The sequence below is a fragment of the Lentinula edodes genome (assembly GCF_021015755.1).
Source record: "Lentinula edodes strain Le(Bin) 0899 ss11 chromosome Unknown C8R40scaffold_18, whole genome shotgun sequence".
Lineage (NCBI taxonomy): Eukaryota > Fungi > Basidiomycota > Agaricomycetes > Agaricales > Omphalotaceae > Lentinula > Lentinula edodes.
The window spans coordinates 163,084-187,064 of record NW_025764324.1 but is presented as its reverse complement, the minus strand read 5'-3'; the positions used below and the strand labels follow the sequence as shown (position 1 = coordinate 187,064).

At 46.0% G+C, this 23,981-nt stretch overlaps 9 protein-coding genes across 9 annotated transcripts; 4 read left to right on the top strand and 5 right to left on the bottom strand.

The window, feature by feature from the left end:
* The first annotated feature begins 5 nt into the window (after nucleotides 1–5).
* C8R40DRAFT_214280 (manganese dependent peroxidase 1) lies at nucleotides 6–2,494 on the top strand. Its single transcript, XM_046234366.1, has 19 exons — nucleotides 6–41; nucleotides 108–199; nucleotides 259–342; nucleotides 401–537; nucleotides 593–651; nucleotides 705–769; nucleotides 819–894; nucleotides 950–972; nucleotides 1,028–1,126; nucleotides 1,178–1,253; nucleotides 1,310–1,346; nucleotides 1,409–1,497; nucleotides 1,551–1,620; nucleotides 1,681–1,690; nucleotides 1,747–1,782; nucleotides 1,837–2,015; nucleotides 2,075–2,114; nucleotides 2,175–2,199; nucleotides 2,254–2,494. Exons 2-19 carry the CDS (start codon nucleotides 184–186, stop codon nucleotides 2,264–2,266), a joined length of 1,134 nt encoding a protein of 377 aa, XP_046086177.1. The 5' UTR covers nucleotides 6–41; nucleotides 108–183; the 3' UTR covers nucleotides 2,267–2,494.
* Nucleotides 2,495–2,720: 226 nt separating this feature from the next.
* On the bottom strand, nucleotides 2,721–4,241 carry C8R40DRAFT_1160772 (prim-pol domain-containing protein; the record flags this gene model as incomplete). Its single annotated transcript, XM_046230054.1, has 6 exons — nucleotides 2,721–2,734; nucleotides 2,783–2,866; nucleotides 2,923–3,178; nucleotides 3,234–3,459; nucleotides 3,514–3,899; nucleotides 3,957–4,241. The coding sequence occupies 6 exons, from the start codon at nucleotides 4,239–4,241 to the stop codon at nucleotides 2,721–2,723; spliced, it is 1,251 nt and encodes a 416-aa protein (XP_046086176.1).
* An 845-nt stretch (nucleotides 4,242–5,086) lies between these two features.
* Nucleotides 5,087–6,168, top strand: C8R40DRAFT_1170711 (uncharacterized protein; the record flags this gene model as incomplete). Its single annotated transcript, XM_046231586.1, has 5 exons — nucleotides 5,087–5,338; nucleotides 5,394–5,513; nucleotides 5,570–5,637; nucleotides 5,702–5,741; nucleotides 5,797–6,168. The coding sequence occupies 5 exons, from the start codon at nucleotides 5,087–5,089 to the stop codon at nucleotides 6,166–6,168; spliced, it is 852 nt and encodes a 283-aa protein (XP_046086175.1).
* Nucleotides 6,169–6,354: 186 nt separating this feature from the next.
* On the bottom strand, nucleotides 6,355–11,921 carry C8R40DRAFT_1170710 (uncharacterized protein; the record flags this gene model as incomplete). The annotated part of the gene is made up of 15 exons (XM_046231585.1): nucleotides 6,355–7,196; nucleotides 7,250–7,325; nucleotides 7,380–7,772; nucleotides 7,846–8,096; nucleotides 8,157–9,051; nucleotides 9,104–9,370; nucleotides 9,425–9,521; nucleotides 9,572–9,707; nucleotides 9,760–9,940; nucleotides 9,991–10,662; nucleotides 10,714–10,984; nucleotides 11,032–11,457; nucleotides 11,510–11,634; nucleotides 11,684–11,781; nucleotides 11,828–11,921. 15 exons carry the CDS (start codon nucleotides 11,919–11,921, stop codon nucleotides 6,355–6,357), a joined length of 4,824 nt encoding a protein of 1,607 aa, XP_046086174.1.
* Nucleotides 11,922–12,180: 259 nt separating this feature from the next.
* On the top strand, nucleotides 12,181–12,673 carry C8R40DRAFT_1045857 (uncharacterized protein; the record flags this gene model as incomplete). The annotated part of the gene is made up of 3 exons (XM_046224339.1): nucleotides 12,181–12,385; nucleotides 12,437–12,493; nucleotides 12,552–12,673. 3 exons carry the CDS (start codon nucleotides 12,181–12,183, stop codon nucleotides 12,671–12,673), a joined length of 384 nt encoding a protein of 127 aa, XP_046086173.1.
* Nucleotides 12,674–13,210: 537 nt separating this feature from the next.
* On the bottom strand, nucleotides 13,211–16,005 carry C8R40DRAFT_1045530 (ARM repeat-containing protein; the record flags this gene model as incomplete). Its single annotated transcript, XM_046224310.1, has 11 exons — nucleotides 13,211–13,627; nucleotides 13,681–13,818; nucleotides 13,873–13,945; nucleotides 14,002–14,303; nucleotides 14,363–14,437; nucleotides 14,490–14,787; nucleotides 14,838–15,161; nucleotides 15,214–15,293; nucleotides 15,349–15,495; nucleotides 15,551–15,814; nucleotides 15,868–16,005. 11 exons carry the CDS (start codon nucleotides 16,003–16,005, stop codon nucleotides 13,211–13,213), a joined length of 2,256 nt encoding a protein of 751 aa, XP_046086172.1.
* Nucleotides 16,006–16,215: 210 nt separating this feature from the next.
* Nucleotides 16,216–20,544, top strand: C8R40DRAFT_1045682 (mediator complex subunit MED14-domain-containing protein; the record flags this gene model as incomplete). Its single annotated transcript, XM_046224325.1, has 20 exons — nucleotides 16,216–16,400; nucleotides 16,447–16,579; nucleotides 16,632–16,723; nucleotides 16,774–16,852; nucleotides 16,911–17,043; nucleotides 17,084–17,236; nucleotides 17,284–17,472; nucleotides 17,524–17,567; nucleotides 17,619–17,717; nucleotides 17,764–18,039; nucleotides 18,092–18,239; nucleotides 18,296–18,498; nucleotides 18,555–18,633; nucleotides 18,690–18,993; nucleotides 19,021–19,095; nucleotides 19,147–19,604; nucleotides 19,657–19,742; nucleotides 19,793–20,133; nucleotides 20,187–20,262; nucleotides 20,305–20,544. 20 exons carry the CDS (start codon nucleotides 16,216–16,218, stop codon nucleotides 20,542–20,544), a joined length of 3,393 nt encoding a protein of 1,130 aa, XP_046086171.1.
* Nucleotides 20,488–22,929, bottom strand: C8R40DRAFT_213497 (uncharacterized protein). The gene is made up of 5 exons (XM_046234364.1): nucleotides 22,747–22,929; nucleotides 22,642–22,683; nucleotides 22,016–22,566; nucleotides 21,851–21,954; nucleotides 20,488–21,794 (listed from the first exon to the last, which is right to left on the bottom strand). Exons 1-5 carry the CDS (start codon nucleotides 22,851–22,853, stop codon nucleotides 20,706–20,708), a joined length of 1,893 nt encoding a protein of 630 aa, XP_046086170.1. The 5' UTR covers nucleotides 22,854–22,929; the 3' UTR covers nucleotides 20,488–20,705.
* Nucleotides 22,930–23,150: 221 nt separating this feature from the next.
* On the bottom strand, nucleotides 23,151–23,712 carry C8R40DRAFT_1170705 (uncharacterized protein; the record flags this gene model as incomplete). The annotated part of the gene is made up of 3 exons (XM_046231584.1): nucleotides 23,151–23,413; nucleotides 23,474–23,544; nucleotides 23,606–23,712. 3 exons carry the CDS (start codon nucleotides 23,710–23,712, stop codon nucleotides 23,151–23,153), a joined length of 441 nt encoding a protein of 146 aa, XP_046086169.1.
* Between the last annotated feature and the right edge of the window lie 269 nt (nucleotides 23,713–23,981).

Below are 23,981 nucleotides of genomic sequence, written 5' to 3'. Positions count from 1 at the left end.
CGTTGCCCTGTTCCTGGGTCAGGATGGTGAACGTGGTGAACGTCCGCACAAGGCTCGCGTCGGCCTTCTTCTCACTTCTCTTTTGATTTTCATCGCTCTCACGTAAGTGTACCGTTCAGGCTTTCTGACCTCATGTTAATCGGCGCGAGATTATTGGTCGACGCGGTGCTCTATGGATCCTGAATGCTAGCGTTAAAATGTGAGCATACATAGTCGGAATGCTATAAAAGAGGTGAACACAACGACCCAATATTTCAGTACAACAGTTCTCCCCATCTTCAATGTTTTTTATCGGACTTCTCAGTACTGCCCTTACTCTCGCGACTCTTCCAAGCGCGAACGGTAAGATGAGACCTTGTCTACATTGTTCTTGTATAAAAACAACCGTTGGCGTTTACAGCTGTTCCTCACAACAATAAGCGTTTTGCATGCGCTGATGGAGTGCACACTACGTCCAATGAAGTGTGCTGTCAATTGTTCCCTCTCGTTGATCAGTTACAGTCGGATTTGTTTGACGGAGGGGAATGTGGTGAAGAGGTTCAACCTTCTCCTCTATTTCGGTATTTTCTTGCTAACGGCTAACTCTGTCCAGGCTCATGAATCTCTGCGTTTGACTTTTCATGATGCCATTGGGTTTTCTCCGACCAAAGGGTGGATTACTTTTCTTCATTTTATGTGTACCCATTATTCAAGTTTTGTCTCAGGGGAGGCGGCGCGGACGGTTCCATTATAGCGTTTTCTGACATCGAAACTGCATTTCATGCCAATGGTCTGCTCATGTCCTTAGTAAAAAACCCACCTGCCTTAAATATCAACAGGTGGTATTGATGATATTGTGGATGCTCAAAAGTCGTTTATGGCTTCTCACAATGTCACCATAAACCCCGGAGACTTGTACGATGCATTGCGTCTTTTGTGTTCCAGTTTTCTCATTGATCTTGATCTCTAGTATTCAACTTGCAGGTGCAGTAGGTGAGTTATTCCATTGCTCTAAATCTTCCTGATCTTCTCAATTTCTGCAATACAGGAGTAAGCAATTGTCCTGGTGCTCCCCAACTCGAGTTTCTTTTTGGACGACCTCCTCCTGTGGCTGCGTCCCCTGACCTCCTGATTCCTGAGCCTTTCGGTAATATTATTTATACTCTTTTGGCGCTTTGACGTTGATTATTTCTTCTAGACACTGTCGATTCGATCCTTGCCAGGTTTTCTGAGGCTGGTTTCAATGCTTCTGAAGTGGTTGCTCTTTTGGGATCGTTCGTCTCATTTGTTAGAGTCATGAGTCCAGGATTTCATTCTCACTTCTGAATAGTCATACTGTCGCTGCAGCTGACACCATTGATACCACAGTAAGTCAGGGTGTTATGCATGAAGAGTTTTGTCTTCGGTGAACTGACCCGCCCTGATATAGATTCCTGGAACTCCTTTCGACTCGACTCCTGGTTTATTTGATACCCAGGTGTTTATTGAGGTGCAGATGAGAGGTATTCTGTTCCCCGGGTAAGTGCACATATTCGACCAAGTTGCAAAGTATATATTAATTGTGGCTACAGAACCGGAGGTAATCAAGGCGAAGTTGAATCTCCAGTGCCGGGAGAAATACGTTTACAATCAGACTCCGAGGTGAATATTCAATGAATTTCGATTCGGAGCCTTTCTTACCCAGGGTTTTTACCATTATAGCTGGCTAGAGGTGCGCTTCAATTCGACCTTGTACCGCCTTGATTATTCATTCTGTGAAAAACAAAGATTCCCGCACTGCTTGCGATTGGCAGTCTTTCGCTAGTACGTATAATGATTCAGTCGAAGGAGGCCAAAATCAGACTTTTTGTATTTCAGATAACCAGGCTGGCTTCCAAAACGCGTTTAGAGCTGCAATGCAAAAGATGGCGATCATTGGCCATGATAGAGACGCCCTCGTCGACTGTTCGGACGTTATTCCCGTCCCGAAACCACTTCCGGCCAGTGCTGGACCTCACCTGCTACCTGACACTACTCACGGCGATATTGAACAGGCTGTACGGTGTTCAGATAGCTTATACATATCTATAAAACTGACATCCTTTATCGACGACAGTGCGCTACTGCTCCGTTCCCTGTTCTTACTGCTCTTCCGGGTGAGTGGAAAGTTCTGTTGCAGAATTGACTATTATGTACTCATTACAATGCTTTCACAGGACCCGCTACATCTGTTGCTCCAGTGTATGTTGATTCTTTGGACATGATAGTCAATGTATCCTAAGTCCTCCCTTTCAGCCCACCATCGTGATCCTTGAATTGGAAGGGATCAATATCAATTTTAGAGTCCTTTTTCTTCTTCTTTGGGCACATATTTCTCTGGTCGTCGCTTTCGTTTTTTGTATTTGTTTCTCGGTCCATTCTCGAAAAGTTATGGAGGTAAGCAGGAGATATAGGTTTAGAAATGATTGAAGTCTGTGTTTTTTTTGTAAATAGCAAGCTCTTAAAGCTTGTGATTTGTATCGACTGCTTTTTGTGTCTTCCAAATGCAAGATCTCAGCTCTGCCAATCCAAGGTGATTGCAAATAATTGAATACAGACCTACACAGTTTATGAGAATTTTTATCGTGCTGCAGGCGGTCAGTACTTTTGGAGGATCCGCCTATCTAGCCTTGAAAATGTACATTCAAATACATTAGAGGTATAGTGAGTTAATCCGGGTACAACAAGTTCAGAAATGCGTGAATAGGTGCTCATTCCTGTCATCACCAAGATAAATCTGACAGAATATTAACGAGGACTGGCCGAGTACTTAAATATAACCTACCAATCTTGGTTTGCTTCTCTTGAACATTGTTCGCATATTCTTCGAACATGTCAATGTAGGGTTTGAGGGATGTCCGTTGCCAGTCTAATAAGACAATGTCAATACCAAGATATGACGAGGACGAGTATCAAATTGTCAACCATCTCTGTGTTCCCCGTCAGAAGTATCCGAGCCCGCCGTATCCAGCTCGGCCAATAGTTGACCTACTGTGGGCACTGTTGCGGGATCAAACTCCCTAATCCGATTAGGGTCAATAGGAACACATATTCGCCCGGTTTTGGGATGTATACAGAACGGGGCCTTCAACAAATGATTACGATGCTTCGAAACTTCAGCATCCAGTCTAGGATAAGCATATTGTAGAAGAATGTCTTCCATGGCATATCTCATGTTTTGCTGGTGAAAAGAGTATAAGAACCGGGTGTTATCGTAAATAGAAAGATATACGTACTCTTGCATGCTTGTCTTTCAACGCCAATATCTCCGTTCTCATTTCGTCCCATTTTATATATGACGGACTATCCGGCTTTTGTGACCATTTTTCACGAAGTCGCGAAGCCAACTTGGCATCAGGTATGAGGGAGAGAAGAGTTTCGTATCCTTCCTGAGAGCCAAAACAGTCTTGGTCTTGAAGGATAAGATCATCAAAAGTTTGATTAATAGCCTGGCAGGCCTCTCTGAGTGCAAAAAGCTTCAATCTCACAATAACGACGGCTGAAGCAACGACATACTTCAATGTAGGTGGTAGATCTTTCATGCCAAAGCGCACGTTGACTCTCTTTCCAGGTTCCTTCCCATTTTTTATGACCGTCAAGTATTCCACCATGGCCTTCCGTTGATCGTCGTTCAACTCGAATGCCTCCTTGTCCGATATCCATAAATGGATACCTCGTCGACCAGAGTATACCCAGAGCAATTTAGTGTATCCAAATTGGTCACGAATAGCTGTGTCTAGGACTTCCACGGCAATGGCAATAAACCCCCAACATCGTTTGCAGATATCAGCCTCAGAGCAGCATGTTCGAATCGGATCGTAATCCGTCATATCTATATCAAACACTACTTCGCGCTTTTCCGCTCTAAAGTGAGTGGGACGAACGGTCTTCTTGTCCTTTGGCTGAGTGCGAAGTTTAGATCAGCAAAGGTAAGACAATCAATCAACTGAACGACGCACCTGAGCGGAATAAACAGGCCCTATCTCAAAACGCGATGGAGTAAGAAGACAAACATGCTTCTTCATCTCGACGTCGCTCGAATACGAGTTGTAACGAAGATAAGCGTCGTTACGCAGAGTGAAGGCGAACTCTCGATACGGAAAAAGACGTGACTCTTTCTCTGCTCTTTCTGGTCCGCGATTCAACCATTTGAATAGTTGCTTGAAAGGGTATAGTCGACGATAAAAGGTAAGCAAAACCTCTTCGGAAGTTGGGTCGATATCGATATCCGAGGAAGGTGCCATCAGTATTCCTGGCGAAATGAAATGGAAAGAATGGCTTAATTGAAGAAGACAGAATGAGTGTGACAAACACGAAATGTCACATGTTCCCCACGCACGCGCTGTCACATTTTTGGTCACATTCCCGCCTGCGAGATCTGCGAGGCTGTCGATTGAAACTCGACTTTATCGACTTCATGCACGAGCTGGAGCTGGACCTCATGATTTTCGAATTTGGCCTATAATAAACCTTCTGTCATGGTCAGGTTTCGGAGGGCCCCTGGCCAGGGAAGTTGATCTATAACTACAACATCTCTTTTGGAATTGGAATCTTGAAGTGTTCGCACTTCTTGGTATACCCGCTCTTGGTACTGGTAGAATCATAATTTTTTTTGGGTGAGCGAGCATAGAAAATTTGAAAGACTGAGGGCAAGAAGATATGTGAATCCCTCTGATATCGGTGAGTCTTGTGTTTGGCTTGTTTTGATCTTTCTATAGGCTACACATATGCTCGTTCAACTGCTCGAACGGTGTACAGCTAATGCCCGCATGTCTCGATTCTCTGAAGACCCTGGTATTTTTACACCTCGAAAGTTCGACCTAATAAACTCTAACCACGATGGAACCTCTTAGGCAATAAAGCTTTCCGCAAATTTTCGCTCGTCTGAGGCCTGAGTACTACTTGAGTGAGTCAGGTCAGGAAATCCAGGGAAATCCATGCTATAAATTGTGTTTCGACACAAGTGCCTATTTTGGAATAGGCGCCCGCTCAGCACTGCCACCAAAACCAACATCAATACCAAACAAGCGCTTGCACTTCTCTCCAAATACATTCATTCTTCTGAGACGCCACTTCTTTCATACTAAATATGCCGCCTACTCGACTATCTCGTCGCGAATCTATTGTTGAAGTCCTCCAACCAGGTCCCAGCACTACAGGTCCCAGCAGCACCACGCGAACCTCCAAAAACAGAGCTCCGAAAAAGCCACTGGTACTTCATCCGGATGTCATCGAGATATCCGACTCGGACGATGACCCTTTCACCCCTCCTGCCCCTCCGGTGAAAAGGAAGAGCTCTCGCGAGCTCCAGTTAGAGCGGGAGGTAAAGAAGTTGAAACAGGTGTGTTTCATCAATTAATCTTATCAAATTCGCAGAGGTCGCCAACGATCTGCAGGAGAACGAATTGCACAAGAACAAAGCGAATTCTCTAAGAGCAGAGATCACCAGTGTGCAAGATAAACTTACGCATTTGCTTGCCACTTCATCGAGCGCCTCGTCGTCAAAGGATCATATGGTATGACAATATCTTCCTTGTTCAAAAGAACACACGTTCAATAATAATGCAACTAGCCAATATCCGATGTCGAGGATAGTGTGACATGCGAGATTTGTACAATGAAAATGTGGACACCCTATATGTGCGTCACTCCCCCGGCACCTTTTGTTTCCCATAATTAATTAATCAATCCTCTTCTATTCTAGTCTGGAATGCGGGCACACTTACTGCCAATCTTGTCTGCAGGTGAGAACGTGTTCTTTCACTCAGATATTCGGTACCACCCTCATTGTCATTCCAGGATTGGTTTTCGACGACGCTAGCACAACACATGGCTGCACATCCCAACTATAATATCAACCAACACCAACACCCTTATGGGGCCGATATGTACGCTGCGTACCCAGGCTTCGCTCAGCACCACTATATGCACTTGCTTGGTGCGGCTACCCCACAACCCCACTACACCTGTCCAATTTGTCGCAAGCAGGTGCGGAATCCCCCAGTGGAGGATTTCAATCTGAAGAAGATTGTGAGGGCTGTTGCTAGTGTGCAAGGAGAATCTAGTCCTCGAAAGGGAGAGGCGGGTTCTAGTCGAAGGAAAGGAAAAGCGAAGGGAAAAGCACCAGCCCAACGAGAGGACCCATGGAGCGGTTTCTTTCGAAGGACCTGAATCAAATTACAACTTAAACTTTCAAACTTGACATTTGCATTTACATCTTCATGAATTGTCTGCAATAACTTATCAATATCACTGTCTACATATATATGTATCGTATTGTTGGCTTGTACTACATATTCATACTCATGCGCCGACTAGATATGCCCTATCATACATGTCCAATACCGAGATATAATGTCATCGTCGTTTAGTCGATTTTTTCGTTTGTGTCTTCGTCGGCTTGGCCTTCTTCCCGCCTTTCGTCGGCGCAGCAATGGGACCTTCCACGAAAACAACTTCATCATCGCTTTCCACAGCAGCTTTCCTCTTTCCACGCGAAGATGAACCTCCAGATGTGGAGGGAATGGCATCCACATCGATTATATCGCTGATGGTAGAGCTAGACCGACGATTCAACCCCCCGTGCCCCGGGCTGTGACGCATCGACATTCCAGAAGAACGAGAAGCTCCTGAGTTTGACATCGCTGGCGAGCCTTTCCTCCTATGAGCAACAAAACTCATAGGCAGATTCTCATCCAATCTTGTCCTCAACCCTTCCGCTCCCAGTAGTTCTTCAACGCTGGGTCTCACTCGCGTCTCCCGCCAGTCTCTCTGGAAAATACTCTCAGAGGAAAATCCATCCTCGAATGTACGCAAGTTTTCTTCTATCCTCGCATCCTTTTGATAGGCCTCCGGAATCCTTCCTTCACCCGTAAGGCGGGCACCGAAGTTTAGCAGATTGAGTGAACCAGAATTCCTCACGTCTCTGCCTTGGCTATAATCCCCAACGTAATCTCCCAGATTTTCTGTCCACTCCCAAGGCCGGTTCACGACAGGTGCATCAATGTGTATATTCCCATTAGCATCTCGGTGTGCGTTGCTGAGGTTCCGGACAGATTTGACTCCAGGAAGTTCTGGAAGGATGGAAAGTATCTTTTTACGATATTCGGGAGGAATATCTGAAGGCAAGGAGGACGCCGGAATGTCTGGGTAGTGTTGGAACGGATCAAATACACCCATTTTGGTTTCGACGGGCATTTCTGGGTTGAGGTATAAGTGCATCAGAGTAAATCAAGAGGAAGAACGAGCTCACCGTCACGTAAGTAAAATAGGGTATCGAGTAGCAAGGGGTAGGCAATGAGTTCACAGTTATTTCCAGAAGCGTAGATCTAAGATGAAAACATGAAGATGAGAGTGATAGAAGCATATACATGAGGACGAACTTGGAGAAGAATGAAAAGGTTGGAAGATAATGATTTACTTGCATCCTTGACTGCTTCAGTCCAGACGCCCCGAAATGCGAGATCGAATTGCAAAAACCTTGCCAGAAGTATACAGGCATTCATGAGGGGTTCGCCGTCAACCGAGTCGACGTCAGGGGGTTGAAGCAAGTTCACGAGAGCCGCAAACTTTGCTGATATAGCTTCGAAGAACTCTGTTTGGATCGTAGCATCTAACATCGGAAGTTCAGAAGGATTATCCCGTAGTGGTTCCGCGACATAAGTCAAGACACGGAGAAGCTCTCCTGCTCGACCTAGACTTGTTTGCAGAGAGTCTTGAGAGAATTCAATATTTTGGATGATCTCCGCTACATGTTTGAGGCCGTTGTTGATGAACTACATACAACGTAACTGACTTAGTATTTGAACATCTGACAAGATAGATGACCATCTATTGACTGTTACTCACCTTGCCTGCGATCTCGCTGCCTACTCCCTTTGTCATTTGTGCGACGAAACTAGCTTCTTCGCAGGATAAGGTGTGATGAAAGATCATGGTCGTGAGTTTATCAAGGGCAGCGGAATCACTGGATCCTCTCGTGCCGACGGCGCTGTCTCTTCCCATCTGTCTAAGCACGAACTGAAGCTGAATGGCAGTGGCTGAAATCTTCCAAGGACTAAGCAGAGACGCAGAATCGGGCCAGTGAGATAATTCGAGCTCTATGGGAAATGAAACAATAAATTAGGGCAAAAAAGCCACTTTGGCGGTGTCAAACAGACCTTCTGTATTTTCTCCAAGAATCATACTCAGTGCTGCAATGGTAGGCTTGAAGATGTTCTCTCCATTTCCTTCAGCTATCTGCATAGATTGCTCAAAGGCTACCCTGACTACATCCAGGTTACGAAACACCCCTTGCCGGAAAAGTTTATCTTCGCATAATAGCTGACGGATTTCCTGAGCATCTTGGCGGAGTTGTTCAGAAACCCTATTGCTATTCTCCAGCGATACAAGGATAGGTATCTTGGCTATCATTGAGGGAAAGTATGGTTCACGATAAACATCCTGGCGTCTTGTACGGATGCAATGAACTTCAAGAAGATTTGTTGGCGGAATCATGTCTGAACTACAATCTTCCGTCAAGAGCAGTCGTCGACAAAGATCGTTAGCGGCGCCGAGATGGACGTCGGAAGCAGGCCCTCGATCATCTGAGAGAGAAGCAGCAAGCAACCATGCGGGCCACACTAATCCTTCCAGAATTGTGGTAGTCCGTAGCGCACCTTGAACGACAAGGTACAAAAGAACGACCTTCACAATGTCCCAGACATCTTGGCTCAGGACAGCAACTTCATCCTTACCCCTTCCTAGAAACCATCCGAGGACGTGGTCATCGAGACCAGTCGCAAGATGACGGTTGACATGATGCAAGAAAATACCGTATCGCAAAGCGCACGATCGGCGTTCCTTAATATCAAGAGTCACAGTGGGGATTTGACGCAAGCTCGCAATAGTGTTATCCCAAACTTTCCATGCCCAATTCAGTGACATTCGGTATTTGATCCAAAGACCGTTGGCAAGGAGTGACGGCGCGTCTGGTGCAGGATTGCCCACCAGGAGAAGAATTTCGGGGAGGACATCAGGTACTGAATCAGGATGGTGAGCTATCGGTTGAAGAGCCTAGCTTCAGTATCAGTATTTACAATTGGAGAAGTTCTAAGAGAAGTTCTACCAGAGTGAACGCAGCTAAATCTGTCCTTACTTCCTCCCGGGATACATCGCTGAGATATCTTCCGCCGTCAAATTCAACCAAAAGTGCCAAGAGAGGTTTCGACTGGATACCTCGCATTTTCCAAGAGTAATGCACAGAATCCAGTGCATTAATAATCATCCCTTTTACGTCCATGGACGCCCAAATTACTGCATGACGGCGAAAAGTGTCAATGACGGCAAGTAAAAGCTCTTCGGTAGAACAGTGCTCCAGCATGAATATAGTGAGCTATAAGATGCAACAGTTATTATAAGATTGGTTGGCTTCTGTATATAGACTTACATCAAGCATTGCATCAAAACAATCGGTCTGCGTCATGAGCTCTACCGCGACGTCGAATGATTTCAAGATACCCGAGTGAGAGACATCAAATTCCTGCCTAAACCATACGATGGGAATTCATCTCTAACATACCGTCAAGGTACTCACTGCACAATAGCCTTCTGGAGAACAGGCATGAGCCATGTTCCAAACGTTCGAACTTGCTCGTATCTGGGGCTGTTAAGCAAAAGCTGACAACTACTTAACAATGATGTTGGCGACGGTAGCGCAATTTCGGCAGGATCTAGATCTAGATAGTGAGAAGTAAAATGGAAGTAAGAAGACAAGAGACGCACTTCCAAAAAGCTCAGGAAGGACTGCTCGAATTTCCTTCCGGATTTCTCTTTCATTGAGATCTTCGGGCGTTTCTCGTGCTCGAACCCCGTATAAGACCACCTTACGCTGACTCGTTAACGAAGGTGTCGTGTTGTAGAGGGGTATCCAGCGAAGGTAATTCCTATGTCTGGAACCAAAGTCCTGAAAATGACTTTAGAAAGACAAAAATGTATGCATTTGACCAAATGTACCTCCGTGAAAGATAATCCAGGCTCCCCTCTAGCAATTAGCCGCTGTATATAACTAGCATACGAGAACAGTTCGTGCTTGACCAGCTTTCCGTACAACAATGCGACTGCGGCAATGTTTTCGGGTTCTCCCGCAACATCAGATGAGTCCAACCACTCAAAGAGCTGGTCCTGAAGGAAACCGTCCGGAGGAGAAGCATCCCTACGATTAGCACGATCACCCGCTTTTGTTCTCCATTTCTGAATCAGCGTAACCGCAGCAAAAGCTCGGTGGTCACCATACTGTAATGGTGTCACACTCCATGTAAGCAATGCGTCGAGTTTTTCGGAAATGCCTGCCAGATTTTCGGAGGATGAGGGGAAAAAAGGCAAGTTGGCAACATCGGTGTCAGCAGAGATAGAATTTAGCAGTTCAACGTCGTGAACCGCGGAGCCAAGATGAGGAGAGGTGGTGAGAGAGGGGAGATTGCGAAATAACATGGCCTCGATTCTCCGTTTCACAACTAGGTAATTGTGGTGGATGATGTTGAATATACTGGTGCCAGTTAATTGTTCTATGGAGCCGTCTGGGTGATTATTGTTGGGGTTATGTGTCAAAACTTCGCAGATACTATTCGAATAATTGATCCACATCCTTGGACTGACAAACGCGTCAGGAAGTACCAAACATACGCGCTAGGACATACCACAAGTCAGAAACGAGCGACATAACAAACAGAAACTTACCTGTAGTAAAAATTTGATTAAATAATCAGTATCAACCAAATAATCCTTCGCTGCACTAGTGCTAATCTCGGATAACTTGCAAAGAGAAGCTTCTACAAACGGACGAGCAAGCGGCCGGCATTCTATCATCCCCTCAAAGTACTCATCAACGAATCTACATACGAACCCCACTTGAGCCAAATTACAGCTGCACATCTGATTCACAAGCCAAGAGAAGAAGGTTCGCTTGTCGACAAGACCTTCAGAATAAAAAACCCGAAGTAGTTCCAAGCTACATTACTGTTAGATGTGGAAGAAGTGGCTGATTTGTGAGCTCACCAATACGAGAAACGTGAAATCCATTTCAGCCGCGTTTCGGGATCGGACAACACTCCTTTGAAAGTCTGCTTGATATTTACCCCGGGACGAGGGGCAATGGGAAGGGCAATATCTATCAATTGTTTTCGCAGATATGCAGTCACGACGTTGGTCCACTCCACACTATACTGATTAGGGTTATAAGAAGGTTTGTTACGAAGACCAGCGGTTTCGTTTGCGCCAAAGACGCGTAAGAACCACACTGCACGATGGATAGCAACGTTCTTGGAATACAGCAACTCTATAATATCAGCGCCTTTGGCACCGTGCGGAACATTTCTGCCCAACTTGGCAAGCGGGACTTCCGGGTTAGCTAAATCATCGAACCAGGCTTGTCGTTTGGTGTCGTTGAGGGTCACTCGAGATGGCATACGGAAGGTGGATGATCTGGAGGATCGTAGTAAGAGCTTGGATGGAATGCAGGAGCGGAAGGACGTACGGCACGGATGGAATCTGCTTTGCACGCCTTGCAAACACCTCATTCAGTAAATCTTCCAGCTTGTTGATGGTGCTTATTGAGTGAAGGTTTTCGCTGATAGATGACTGGGAACTAAAAGTTTCGGCCTGGTAATCATTGAAATTTTACCCTTCAACGTACATAACACGAACGTACCAAAACTATTTGGGGTAGAACAAAGCCATTCTTCACATTTGACTCTGACAATATGTCCTCCTCTTGACCAGGACGCGGAGGATAAAAGTTGGGGTAGCCTGAGTGCCGGTAAGCGGAGGTAAATTTCACGAAGTAAAGACTGACCAAGATCGGCTGAGCTGTGAGTTTTCGGAAGCCATTCCGGAGGATGAAGTTGGAATACGGGAGGCGTTACACTATCACTAGACCCTTCTGGCATACTCAGATTCGAGTCAATTCACAATGGCCTCTATCACACGCAGTTCAATGCAATTGGCTCAGATTTGACGTTAGCTTCATTGATGTCTGGCAGCGTCGAGAACTTGAGGAGGTGCAGAAGGGAGGCTTTCTAGTTTTACAAGGCAGATGGTAGAATTAATTGTTGTACATAGTTCCCGCCCCGAATTCCGCTGCACGTGTCACTGCCACTTTACCTTTCCATCGCGGTGGTTATCAATGAAGCTTTGAAAGGTCCAATGATGAGGCCTTCATCTATTTCCAATCGAACATCATATGGGATGGGGTCGGGCCTGCCTACGACCTCACAAGCTGCCCTTCTTAAACTTAACGAAAAGAAGAAGGAATTCGATGCTGTCGCTGCTTTAGAAAGAACAAGCTCTGCATATCTTGAACGTATCTCTGGGCTAGCAGACGACTGCGATGTGATGGCTTTGGCTGGTGAAGGTATATTTGCAACACGCGTCTTCCTTAATGCTCATGCTCACGGATATCTAGTCCACGGCCAAGTATCAGAACAATGGCCTAGGATGTTCCACATCCTCAACTTATTTCGTATATTCAACTTAACATCTTCGAGTCGATTCGGGAACTAACATTTCCTATCGTATAGTTGCTTCTCGAGAATCGTCTGAAGACCAACCGAATGCCGCTTCACAGGAAGGAGAGATGCTGGTTCGCATACCCATCGAAGACGCCATGGAATCGAATGGCGCTTCAACTTCATCCCAGTGATATTTCGGACGGGGGTTCTTATGTACATGGATTGTAAGTTATATGTGCGCCTATGTAAAGATTCTGTTCCATAATGATCTATCATGATTTACCTGCATTTTTTTTCTGTTCCTTCAGCATGGCAATGCGCTTGTGGCGGATCTTCAGTAGTGTGTCCATTGCACCAATAAACAGGACCTTACCTGTCTCCTCTCTTCTTTTCGTTTCGCCATCTCAGCAGCTCTCTCCTCCTTGGTCATGGTCGAAGTTGATATAGGTCCAGCCGGGCTCGAGGCACGCCGTGTGGTAGGAGGAGCGTCCCAACCGTCATCTTGGTCCCACCCATTTGTGGAAGATGATGGCGAGATGGTTGATGAATTCTTGCTGGACATTTGCGATACTGGTGTACGAGATTTCGGGATAGATGTTCCAGTCGGGAATCCGTTACTATTGAAGCCAGGATGCGTTGAGGCCGGGATAGGTTTTGGTGCCGTGACCGCTGGCGTTATCTTGATGGGTGGTGTTGACACTGGTGCGGTTTCGAATGCACCTATGTATTTATATGAATTCATTGTTAGCAAATGAAATTCGTTCCTGTTGGTACTTACTCCAGTCGCCTTCATCAGCATTTACATCCATCAGGTCGTCATCTCCCCACGGATTCGATACATCGACTCCATCTTCAGCAGCAACTTCCTCTGCCAACTGTTCTGCCAGTGCCGCGGCAATACTCGAAGGAACTTTACTTGCACCCAGCTGCATTCCCTTCAATTTAGAACTCGACTGGAAATTTGAGCGAATCGGAAGTGCTGGAGAAGTTGCAGTCGAATTTGCTGCTGACATGGAGGTCAATAATGGACTTGGTTTCAGGTTTCCGATTCGACTATCTTCTGCTGGTGGGGGAGCAGAAGTAGGACGATCAATGCCAGTTCCAGTGGAAGAAGCCATTGTGGTTTGCATGTCTGAGGGGGCAAGCTGAGGGTTGTTAGTTCATGGTTGTCTCCATCGGCTTTGTAATCAGCGCTCACTCGTTTCCCAATGGAAGACATTGCCCATCCTGCTAACGCCCCAGCAGCACCAGCGGCAGACGTGACCAACGTGCCTTGAGAAGTAGCCGCAACTGGATCTGTAAATTGGTCGAATGGATTGGGTGCTGCAGTTTCGGGCTTCGTTGAACTTTTCAAAAGATTGTCATTTGAACGGTAGAAAGAAACCCATACCATTGTAGCGGCATAGCTCTCGAGCTTCTTAGTGAATAATTCCATGGTCTTGAAGGCCTGATCTCTGACGAGCCTAAAGTTCGCAGTAGTAGTTAGATGGTAAATCGGGATAAACAAGCAAGGATTTACTTTTCTTTATCTACTAACGCAAAGGACATATTGGGTATAACCTTAGTCGCAAGGTCCTCGACGTCGAAGCAATCGATAGTGGCCATGAACGCCATCAAGCCAGCCACACGGGCATGAACAAATGGATCTTTCAATGCTCGCAGAAAGGCTGGAACTAGAACTTTCTTTTTCGTATTGTAACCCAGTGTCGGCCCCAGACGACCTATCAGAATACATGTATTCGTTCGTATGGAAGCCTCTGGGTCTTGCTGCATTTTGGCGAGAAATCGTAGTAGATCGTTGTTAAGATTGCGGTCACTCAACTGAAGAAGAGGTCTTTAAACTTAGAAGAGATGGAAATTCATCTAACGAAGAGACGGACCTTTGGAGCTATCAAACTGATTGACTTTACTGTCGCTTCCCGTATGACGGCCACCGTATCAGAAAACCCAGTTTGCTGTTTAATAAATGAAAAAAAAGAGATGCATGGCACGAATGAATATACAGACCAGATGAGGGAATATCTTTCCATCCACAGTCTTCTTGTCCAATTTATCCGCATACTCTGGCAGATGGTCGAGTAATGCCATGCGTATACCACGATCGGGGCTGGCAAAGAGTTTAATCACCGGCGCGATAATTGCGTCGCTGTATTTGCTATCTGGTACATTTTTGCCTAAACGAAGAACTAGAGGAACGATTGTCGCAGCTGAGGCACCACCATACTCTAATGCAGAAACTAAAGATGGTAGGACGCGGTCCGTGGCAAATTCAGAAGGAAATGAGTCCACAGATTCATGAAGAGTCCTACGGGAGGAGTAAGGGACGAGCGAACACAAATGAATATACGGGCATACCGGAGTAGAATCATCTTCTCTGCTTCACTAGCTAATGCAAAATTGTCCAGTCCGAGACATACTTTGACTAAACGATTGCTGGCAAAGAAACCTGACTCGGCCATTCCAATCTCGAGAAAGCCTTTCGCGGTCAAACGCCCCTTCGCATTGGGATTCAAAAGTCTCTTGTACAAGGAAAATACGGCGTTTGGTATGTTACCTCTAGCGGCGGCAGTGGGAGGTGGATGAGGCGGTGAAGCTGTTGCTGGCGGGTGGTGGTCAGGATTGAAAGTAGCATTGAGCAATAGTCCTAGCGCATACGCGTCTGCTGCGGGCGGTTCCCCTCTGCCATGAATACCATCATTTTTTGCGCTACACGTATGGTCGGAGCACTTACTTCTTAAGCGATGACCACCCTTCCTTCTTGACTTCTGGCGGTGCCCAACTCATATTGTCAGGTAGAAGACTTCCCAAAGTCTGTCATTAAAGATATATTAGGTATATTGCAACGAAAACTTTGACTAACGCGTACATAGAGAACAGAAGCATCATCCTTCGGATTACTGAGTACTTCAAATCCACCCAACTTCCATTCTCCTGAAAGCGATAGAAATACAGCCTTTGTTCGAATTGCGCCGTGAGTTGAGGCGCAAGACTCATTGATAAATGCGAGGGCAACCTTTATCCATTGTCGGATGAGTTCCATTGAGTGTAATGAACGACCTGACACGAACAGATATTCTGTGCAAACCCCACAAGATCCAGTCTTCCTTCTCTTGAACGCCCTTGGAAGTCCAAGCTTGAAGCGCGGCATCTAAAGGTCGAACGCGTTCTGTCATGATCACTATCGTTGTGTCTGATTCTACCACGTCCATAAACTTCAGGACATCCGGGTGACGAATTGTTCGGAGCTTGCGAAGTGAGTTCTTGGCCAACGGAGCAAGATCCCTGCGCTGGCTGAAATCGTATTCAAAAACGGAAATCGGACTGGAATCATCCTGGGGCGTTCATAAGATGCTTGTGCGAGGATGCAAGACGAGATCTCACGTACTCTTTTTGTGCCGTCATATAAACTACATATTCCATCCAACGAAGCAACCTTTGGACCCAAAGAGAAAGGGAGATTTAGTCCGGACTTTTGCACCAAAGTTGACACTGCTGCTGAGCCAAGGTTCCGTAAATAATCCATCCGAAAGTCGAGAGACGAAAAACCGTGATGGTCAATTCATCAAATTTGATCATGTGGCGTACATTGTTCTCTCTTTCTCTTCTTTTCCCTTCTCTTCCCCTGCTCCGGCTAATACCTGATGAGCCAACCTCTTAGCCAAAACTCTAATCAAACTTCAGCAACTCAATGAATTCAGGGCCTTCAACAAGCAACGGAATGTCGGTTGACAAAATGCCAGAAAAAGTGGACCCGTATCCAATAGTGAATGGTGTTCATTTGAACGGAGATGTCGAGCCCAGCATCGAGCAGCTGGAGCGCGAGCTACCGGAGGTGTTTGACGGTCAGATTCCTTTGGGGGATATTCTATCCCGTGTCATGCAGGCTATATACATGGAGCTGACAGAGATGAGCGAAACGTGAGTTACGTTGAGCTTTGCAATTTCATCAGCTCACCTCAAATAGTCTTCCAAACATGTCAGACGCAGCCCGCAAGCGGACCCTGGCAGACTGGGTAGTCAAAACCAAGAAGCAGGTGGTGAAGCTTTACGCCATCGTGAAATGGTCTCGCGACGCGGATACTGTGCAGAAATGCATGGTGATTTCATCTGTCCTTACTATGTACCGAGATCGTGCTCAGACTGTCCCAGAATATCACTGCTTTTCTCATGGATCAAAACCGTCAGTTTGAGGATGCGATACAAGGATTAACATACGCGTGGGAGTCTTTGGATCCTGCACGGTGTGTATAACAAAAGGAATCGAACGTTCTTGTCTCAAACTCCACAACAGACTGCGAAACCATGACCTCCTTACCTCACTGGATGTGCTAACATTTGGTACATATAAGCGCCTACCTACCAGGATCAAGGTCAGTTCTCCCATTGATACTATTCACCGAAGCGTGTTGCTGACACACCACCCTGAAGAAATCTATAATACCTCCCACACCACTGACTGACGCTGAAGTGATTAAAACGTTGATAGGCATTCAAGATGCGATACAGTTTCGACTCCGTTTGAATGAAGTCACACCCGTAGAAATGTCGCGCCAGCGCATCGGTAAAGCAGCTGCTTTACTTTTGTGCACCGAGAGCTGAAGGTTTTCCCCCAGCAAACGGCCGTGTATACTTCACAATACCCAAACTATTTGAATGTTCATTAACTCTGAAAGGCGCCCAACCAAAAGATTCTTGGTCTTTTTTACACGTCGAGTTCCTCATAAATATAGGAGGCGACGTCAATGTCACCCAAGGTAACATTTTGTCTACTTGCCTCGTTTACTATACTCAAATTTCACAGAATTCCCTCGACGACCTACTGGCTTAATGCACGGCTTTATAAAAGAGGAAGTCGATCGGCAATTAGAGCTGTATACCCCAAAACCGCCACCAGATTTCCTTCTACCTGGGGCCGAGCCCCCTCCCGCAGCTCCAGAGCTGCCTGAAGATGTCGTCGATACGCCGTTGATCCGTCTTTTCAACTTTTTGCGTATGTACAGCTTCTACTCTGAATGCATTTTCATTGACTCTTGCTTCTTAGAAATGATGTCAATGTCATATCAACTCGAAGCACTATTTTTCCAGGTGCTCAAGGTTGCACGAAGAGATACAACCCTATTCATGTTGACTTTCTAGGCTACAAGAATGCGTTCTTTAGGCTGGGCAGAATTCCTGAATGTTTCAATCACTCCCAATCGTAAGGTCCTCGCAGTTTCGTATTGGATGTATGTCTTTGTACACCATTTTATCGACCTCAACTCATATTGATATTAGACGAAAGCCTCCCGTTGTTCGCCTACCGCCGAAATTAGCGGTCCCTTTACATGGGGGGACAGTGACGATTTCAATGGTGGAAGGAGTCAGAACTTCACACACCAGCTCATCAAAGGCCAAGGTTCTGGCTGAACTGCAATATGCTTCGAAGCTTGGTTCCAAGAGACCATCGGACAAAGTTGAATCTCTCAAATTTGAGGTTCGATGGGAACCAACACCAAATGCTATCGGAATCCATATTCCACCCGAAGAATATCTGTTACCTACTGGCATGCTACTCGTGGTATGGCATTGTTAACGGTCATCTTGCCGTCGTTTTGATTCATACCGACTAGGATGCTGATAATCTGGATTTCGAAGCCATGCTACGGAAGATTATCCATAAACATGTTAATATTATATTAACAAGAATCCAATACCAGCTTCAGCACACCGGGCGCTCTGGGTTCGCAGCCCCAGGTGTCTTAACCTTCATTGAAGATGGTGTGTTGTCGTTGGATTGATTATTGTCGATGTACCTTTTTGATCTTTTTGACCAGGTGAATTTCAAGCATTAAAAGTTCTGCTTTGTGCAGACAAATATATCTTGGTTTCTTTGGATCCTAGGACTGGTCGTTTCACCCTGCGTGATGTAGGAGACCTTGCAGCTACCATGCATGGTCTGCGACTGCTTAGATTCGCAGACAAAATTAATGAGACCCCTGCTCAAATTTTTAACGCCTTGGTCTCTATTCGACTTCACGTAGGTCTTCGGTAGATTTCGACTTCATGCTAGTGCATGCTGACCATGTTATTTAGACAATCATCGACCTCATCGAACAGAAGGCTCAATATCTTGGTCTGCAAAGTTTTCGTTCCCGCAATTTTGCACAAACTGGTATAGCACACAATTCCTCTGACGAACACGTTCTCGATACTGAGAGATTGAACCAGAAATGGCCAAACTGGGCCCCCATAGAGGGTCTATCTACATCCAGTTGGAAAGCCACCCTACGCATTATCTCGTCATCATGATCTCTGACGAAGACTTCAAATACGCCTTGATCAATACACAAATAGTGCGAACTACAATTACTACTAGTATGGTCATGGGTGACATTGCCTGGTTGGACTTTTCACGTTTGAGGAATGATGACCTGACGATCAGCGTACATGCGGATCGGCCGGATTCGCGCCCTGTGCTGAAGCGTGGGCGCTCGGACGAGAAGGTGCTCCCAGTTGAGCAACCATCCGCAGGGTGAGATATGTTTGTTGCTTCCTCAAGAATCTTGCAACCAAACAACACATATAGATTCCATTTGGAGACACAAGTTTTACGCGAAATCTACAGCTATTGCTGGTAAGTGTTTTTCTTTGCGTTCACACTATAGCTAATTGACCTCTGCAAAAGTGCCCGTGTGGCCTACATGAACGTCGAAATCCAATTTAAAACACGTGGTATTCCATTCACGCATGTTAATCATACCGCTTCAACCTCAGTTTCTCCTGAACTCGCCTACATACAATCCTCCCTGGCTCGCTCAGTCCCTGGGTTATGCGTGCAATCCAGTGACATATTATCTGGAGCCCCGGCAGCGGAGGCCGCTATGCCCAATATCCGCGTTATACCGCTCAATTGGTGGTCAGAAAAAAAGGCGCAAGTTGTGACATGCGTGAAGCTTAAATACGTACAACAACCAATGGGCAAATCTGCAGGAACTAGTACTGTGATTAGGCCTTCAAAACGGATCATTTACGACACGACCGAGGCCGTCGTGTCGTTCCTCTCTGAAAACGTGGATACTTGCGTTGACGAATTTCTGGAAGAATGGGCTCGTGTTTCTAAAATGGTGGTCATTGCACGACAAGGTGAGTCTGTTACATTGTACTATCAACTTGTCGACTGAGACTAGAAATCAAGTCGCCCAGATGTCCAAGGAAAAGATGTTGCCTGATGTCAGACTACTTTCCTTCGACCTTCAAACTGTAGAGTTTGCGTACGCAGAGGTATGTCAACACACAAATCTTGCTGACTTTATAATCATACGTTTCTGTAGGATTATACTGTCTTCATAACATGTGAAGACCAACTCTTCAATGGGGGGACTTTCGATCTCCGGTTCTCTCGTACTCGACCGAGTCCCGGAAGCATCGAAGACTATGATTCCTTCAACCCCCACGACGATGCCGAACCGTATTTGCGAAATATTTTAACACCTGGACATGGTCGCCTTGCACCCTCCCTACACAAGCTCGTTCGGCTTCTCCGGGATACATTACCTATAGCCGTTGAACTAGAAGCGATTCGAAGAGAGACTGAACGAGATCAAGGCCAGATGCCAGTCGACACATTTGCCAAAGCTGCTGGGTGGTATAGATTAATGTTTAGTGATTTAAGGTGAGGATATAGTTTTTGTCTGTCTAATTTGACACTGAATTGTACTTCGCCAGGCATGCACTCGATATACGGTTGATGACGGACGATAGAGTGGCAATATTTGACGCCTCCTATTCTTTCTACCCTTCGGTATCATCGTCCTATCGAGGTCCAGTCAAAGCAGAGGAAAAGGACGCTTCCGGTGACATCGTCATGTCAGAGCCTGCGGTTTCCGACCATACTCTAAAGCCGATCCCAAACTATCCTAATATTGTGCTGGACTGTGTACGACAGGCACTCGACTCGGGGAGTGCAGTTCCTGGTAAAATAGCTCCAGTGGATGTCGCACTCATCTGCGATAAGAATTCGGTCAAACCGCTGATTCGAGCCGTATATGCACAAGTGGCAGCTAAACTCAAACAAGCATCTTAGTAGGGGATTTCAACTATACAATTTTTGTTTTGTTACACTTCACGCACGACGAGATCTATCTAGCTACTATCTGTATGTATTCCTAGCACACGAATAACCAAGAAACAATAAAAGATGCACAACAAGATGGGATAAAGGCTATATGACAGGTGAGATGAATATCATATTGAACTGGATGGAGAAGATACAGAAAGGGAAGACATTGTATGAACCAGAACATCATCATCCGAGTCTGACAGATATAAAGGCAGTACGTTGGACCTCGGAGGTTCGAGCGGAGCGGCTGCCAATTTACCCAAAGGCCTTGACATGAGCATTCTCTTTGAGGAATTGGATAGCTTTTTCATAGGTGTCTTTGAAGATGTGCTCGACAGTGCGACATTCAAGCTATCCTTCCTCGGGCGTCCACGTCGTTTTGTAGCGCCAGTTGGGCGGGATGACGGACCTGATACAGCTCCGTCAACATTTAACACCTTCGGCCGACCAACCTTCCGTTTTGGCGCCTCGTCATCGTCGGTAGACGACAAACGTTCCACATCATCGAAATCGAAGGGCTCGCCTTCACTACTTTCTTGATAATCCTTCGGACTCCGGATCGCTCTGACCTGTTTTCTCGGGGTAGGACTGCTGCTGAATAGCGTGGTTTGAGCTTTCCGAGTACGAGTTGAAGCTGAGGGTGTTACAGGTGTCGGAATCGTTAGGTGCGCATTTCCGATTTTAAACTTTGTCGGGGACGACGTAGCCATCCGCCGTCGACTTGTCCCAACAACCTCCGGATCATCTGAATACCTCTCTTCCTCGACCTCATCAAAATCAAACTCTTCTCCTAGACTGCTAGTACTACTCTCTATACATCCCTCCCTTTCTCGTTTTTTCCTGGGCGACACAACGCGTTTGGCTTTCCTTTTCTTCCCTTGAGCATTATCATTATTAGCCCTACCGGGATCACGATCGTGACTCGAAGTATCTTCCGCCAAGCTGTCCGATTTATACATCTTCTCCAGCGCTTCCTCATCTTCTTCAACCGAAACCGCACCTCCCGCGGAGCGCCTATAACAGCCTTTTACCACGTCGCCCCATAAGACAAAGTTAAAACAGGATGGGCAGTTCCCACCTCGAGGAACCATGGGGGCGTCTGATGAGTTATAGTTACCACTGAGAGATTGAGAAATAAAATGCTGTGAAAGACATAAGAGATGTGCTGTTCCATTGCACGAATTGTGTGGACACAGGGCGTGCGTCAGTGGGTCCTGTATGAATTGCAAAGTCAACACACGATTGATTAGTTCGGTGTTTTGGAACATACCAAGATGTAATTATTGAGAGGTTCACGACAAACAGAACACTCGAGGAGTTTCTTCGACGCAATAAGGTCGTTATGTTTATTGAGATGCGTAGTCGTAAATTTCTCTGTCCCCCAAATGAATGAGCATCTAACAATAACCTCGACAGAAACAAAGGTACACCGCACCATCCTGTACGTCTATAGGCACAGATCTTCCACTTCCACCAGCCAACTTCCCATCCACGCCTTCCAATTCGACGGTATGCGTAAACCCTCGGGGTAGAATTGTCGCGTGAGCGGAGTTGGTGGCTTTTTCCTTTCCCTTTCCCTTGCCTTGAGTACCAGCTAATCCATCCCAGATCTTCAACGCTTGAGGTGTGAAGATTTTGACATGAAGTGGCCAGAGATTATAAGGGTGGATGGATATCATGAATCGCAATATCCTGAATGAAGGGGGAGAGAAAAGATATAAACAAAGAAAAACGTCTATGACGACTCGACATGAGTGTTTGAGTAAACGACGCAACTGTATATTTTGCTTCAAACCACGTCCAGTTGTTGTAAACACCTTCCCGTTCTCGTCACGAATGTGCCGGGATAAATTTGGATGCTGCCATGCCCATTCGAATTGCAGCGCAGCCAGTTTTGATGGAAAACCGTGGACTATCAGTTGCATGATCCAAGGACGTCCTCGCTTGGTTTTGTAGGCTCCTTGGGTTAGCTCTCCATTATGTTGCCTGTGAAAGGACGAGACTCAGAGGCATTGATATTTCACGAACAGGATCTACACAAATCAACTGCAATAAGCATACCTGATTCTTCTAGGTGGGTTCGGTGTGCTGCCAATGTAAGTCCTACAACATTACGCCCCGATTAAACAATTATACGGAATCGGTGGATAGTCACAGAGTGCGTACGCTTTCGAAGTAGGAGTTTGCACGGATTTGAGCAGATAGCAAGCGTAGAATGAAGGAAATGTATGCGAGAGAAGAGAAGAACGATTCCCTTGTCGTCCGGCGCGCATTTGGTCAGTAAGTAGTAGAGAATGTTTGGACGTTGAAATTGAGGACAAAAGACATTGACTCAGTTCACGTGTCAAGCAACAACGCGTTTCTGACGCCACACTTGCGCCACATCGTAGAAGGGTATCGATTGAAGTATCGTCAGTACTGAACAACAAAAACCATACAGTATAGGAATAGCAATATCTTTAGACACAGTAGAATACATCACGATAACCTAAGGATACAAAATCATAGTCCCAAGAACAGAGTAGATATGAAAATATAAGATAGTAGGGCTGGGGGAATAGGAACATCTCCTAATGTATGTGCGTAGGAGTGTAAGCAGGAGGCGGGGGGATCAAAGCAGTATCCGGTTCCGATACGCTGTAGGGGCGTAGAGATTTATTGTCCTTCTGGGAAGACGTTTCTCTGGAAGGGGGGATTACAAAAGTCGAATCTGGAAGAGGATAAGACCTGTTGAGACCAGTCTGAATGCGTGAAGGGTTTGTCCAAGGACGGATGGGTTGTATTCTTCTGTTCTTTATGATGTAAGTTGTAATCATAAGGAGTAGCACAATGCCTGCACAAAAATACGAATAAGTGATCTGAAGGAGCGATATATCTCATAATCGTTACTTACCAACGATTGTGCAGATTATGATAATTTTGGCCTTGGACCATTTGGAACGCGGGCAAGTAATGGGATTGTCGCTATAGAATGATGCCACATTAAGCAATCGTCCCAAGAGCGATTAAAGCACTACACACTTACTTTTCATCGAAACAAACGCGAGTCTGACGTTGTGCGATGGAGGCCGCATCGACATGTTGCATCAAGTAACAGAGAATAGCCAGTGACGTTTTTCTTAAATCGAACATTGTGTTCACGTAGATGAAGGGGGCGTGTAAAAACTATGCATGAATAATCGCTTTTTGCGCCCTTTTATGAGGCCACGGATAGACAAAAGAACGCCCTTAGACAAAAAAAAGACAAACATAAGTCAGGTTCCGGAGGCTGTTCAACACTGCCTTTGACGTGTTGTTTAAGTCGGGAAGCTGTCGGGGGGCTAAGTCGGGGTGTGTAAAAGGGTGTGCGTGTGAGTCGAGTGCGCTCGTAGCCCTGACACCGACACTCAGGCTGTACACAA

Bases quoted from the DNA above. Each gene is read 5' to 3' on its own strand.
- C8R40DRAFT_214280 (XM_046234366.1), top strand. The intron at 1,254-1,309 runs GTTCGTCTCATT...ACTTCTGAATAG, and splicing joins GTGGTTGCTCTTTTGGGATC to TCATACTGTCGCTGCAGCTG. The intron at 2,016-2,074 runs GTACGGTGTTCA...TATCGACGACAG, and splicing joins ACGGCGATATTGAACAGGCT to TGCGCTACTGCTCCGTTCCC.
- C8R40DRAFT_213497 (XM_046234364.1), bottom strand. From the start codon at position 22,853: ATGCGCGCCGGACGACAAGGGAATCGTTCTTCTCTTCTCTCGCATACA. The intron at 22,567-22,641 runs GTATGCTTATTG...GTCCTTTCACAG, and splicing joins AACCCACCTAGAAGAATCAG to GCAACATAATGGAGAGCTAA. The intron at 21,955-22,015 runs GTGCGGTGTACC...TTTGGGGGACAG, and splicing joins GCCTATAGACGTACAGGATG to AGAAATTTACGACTACGCAT.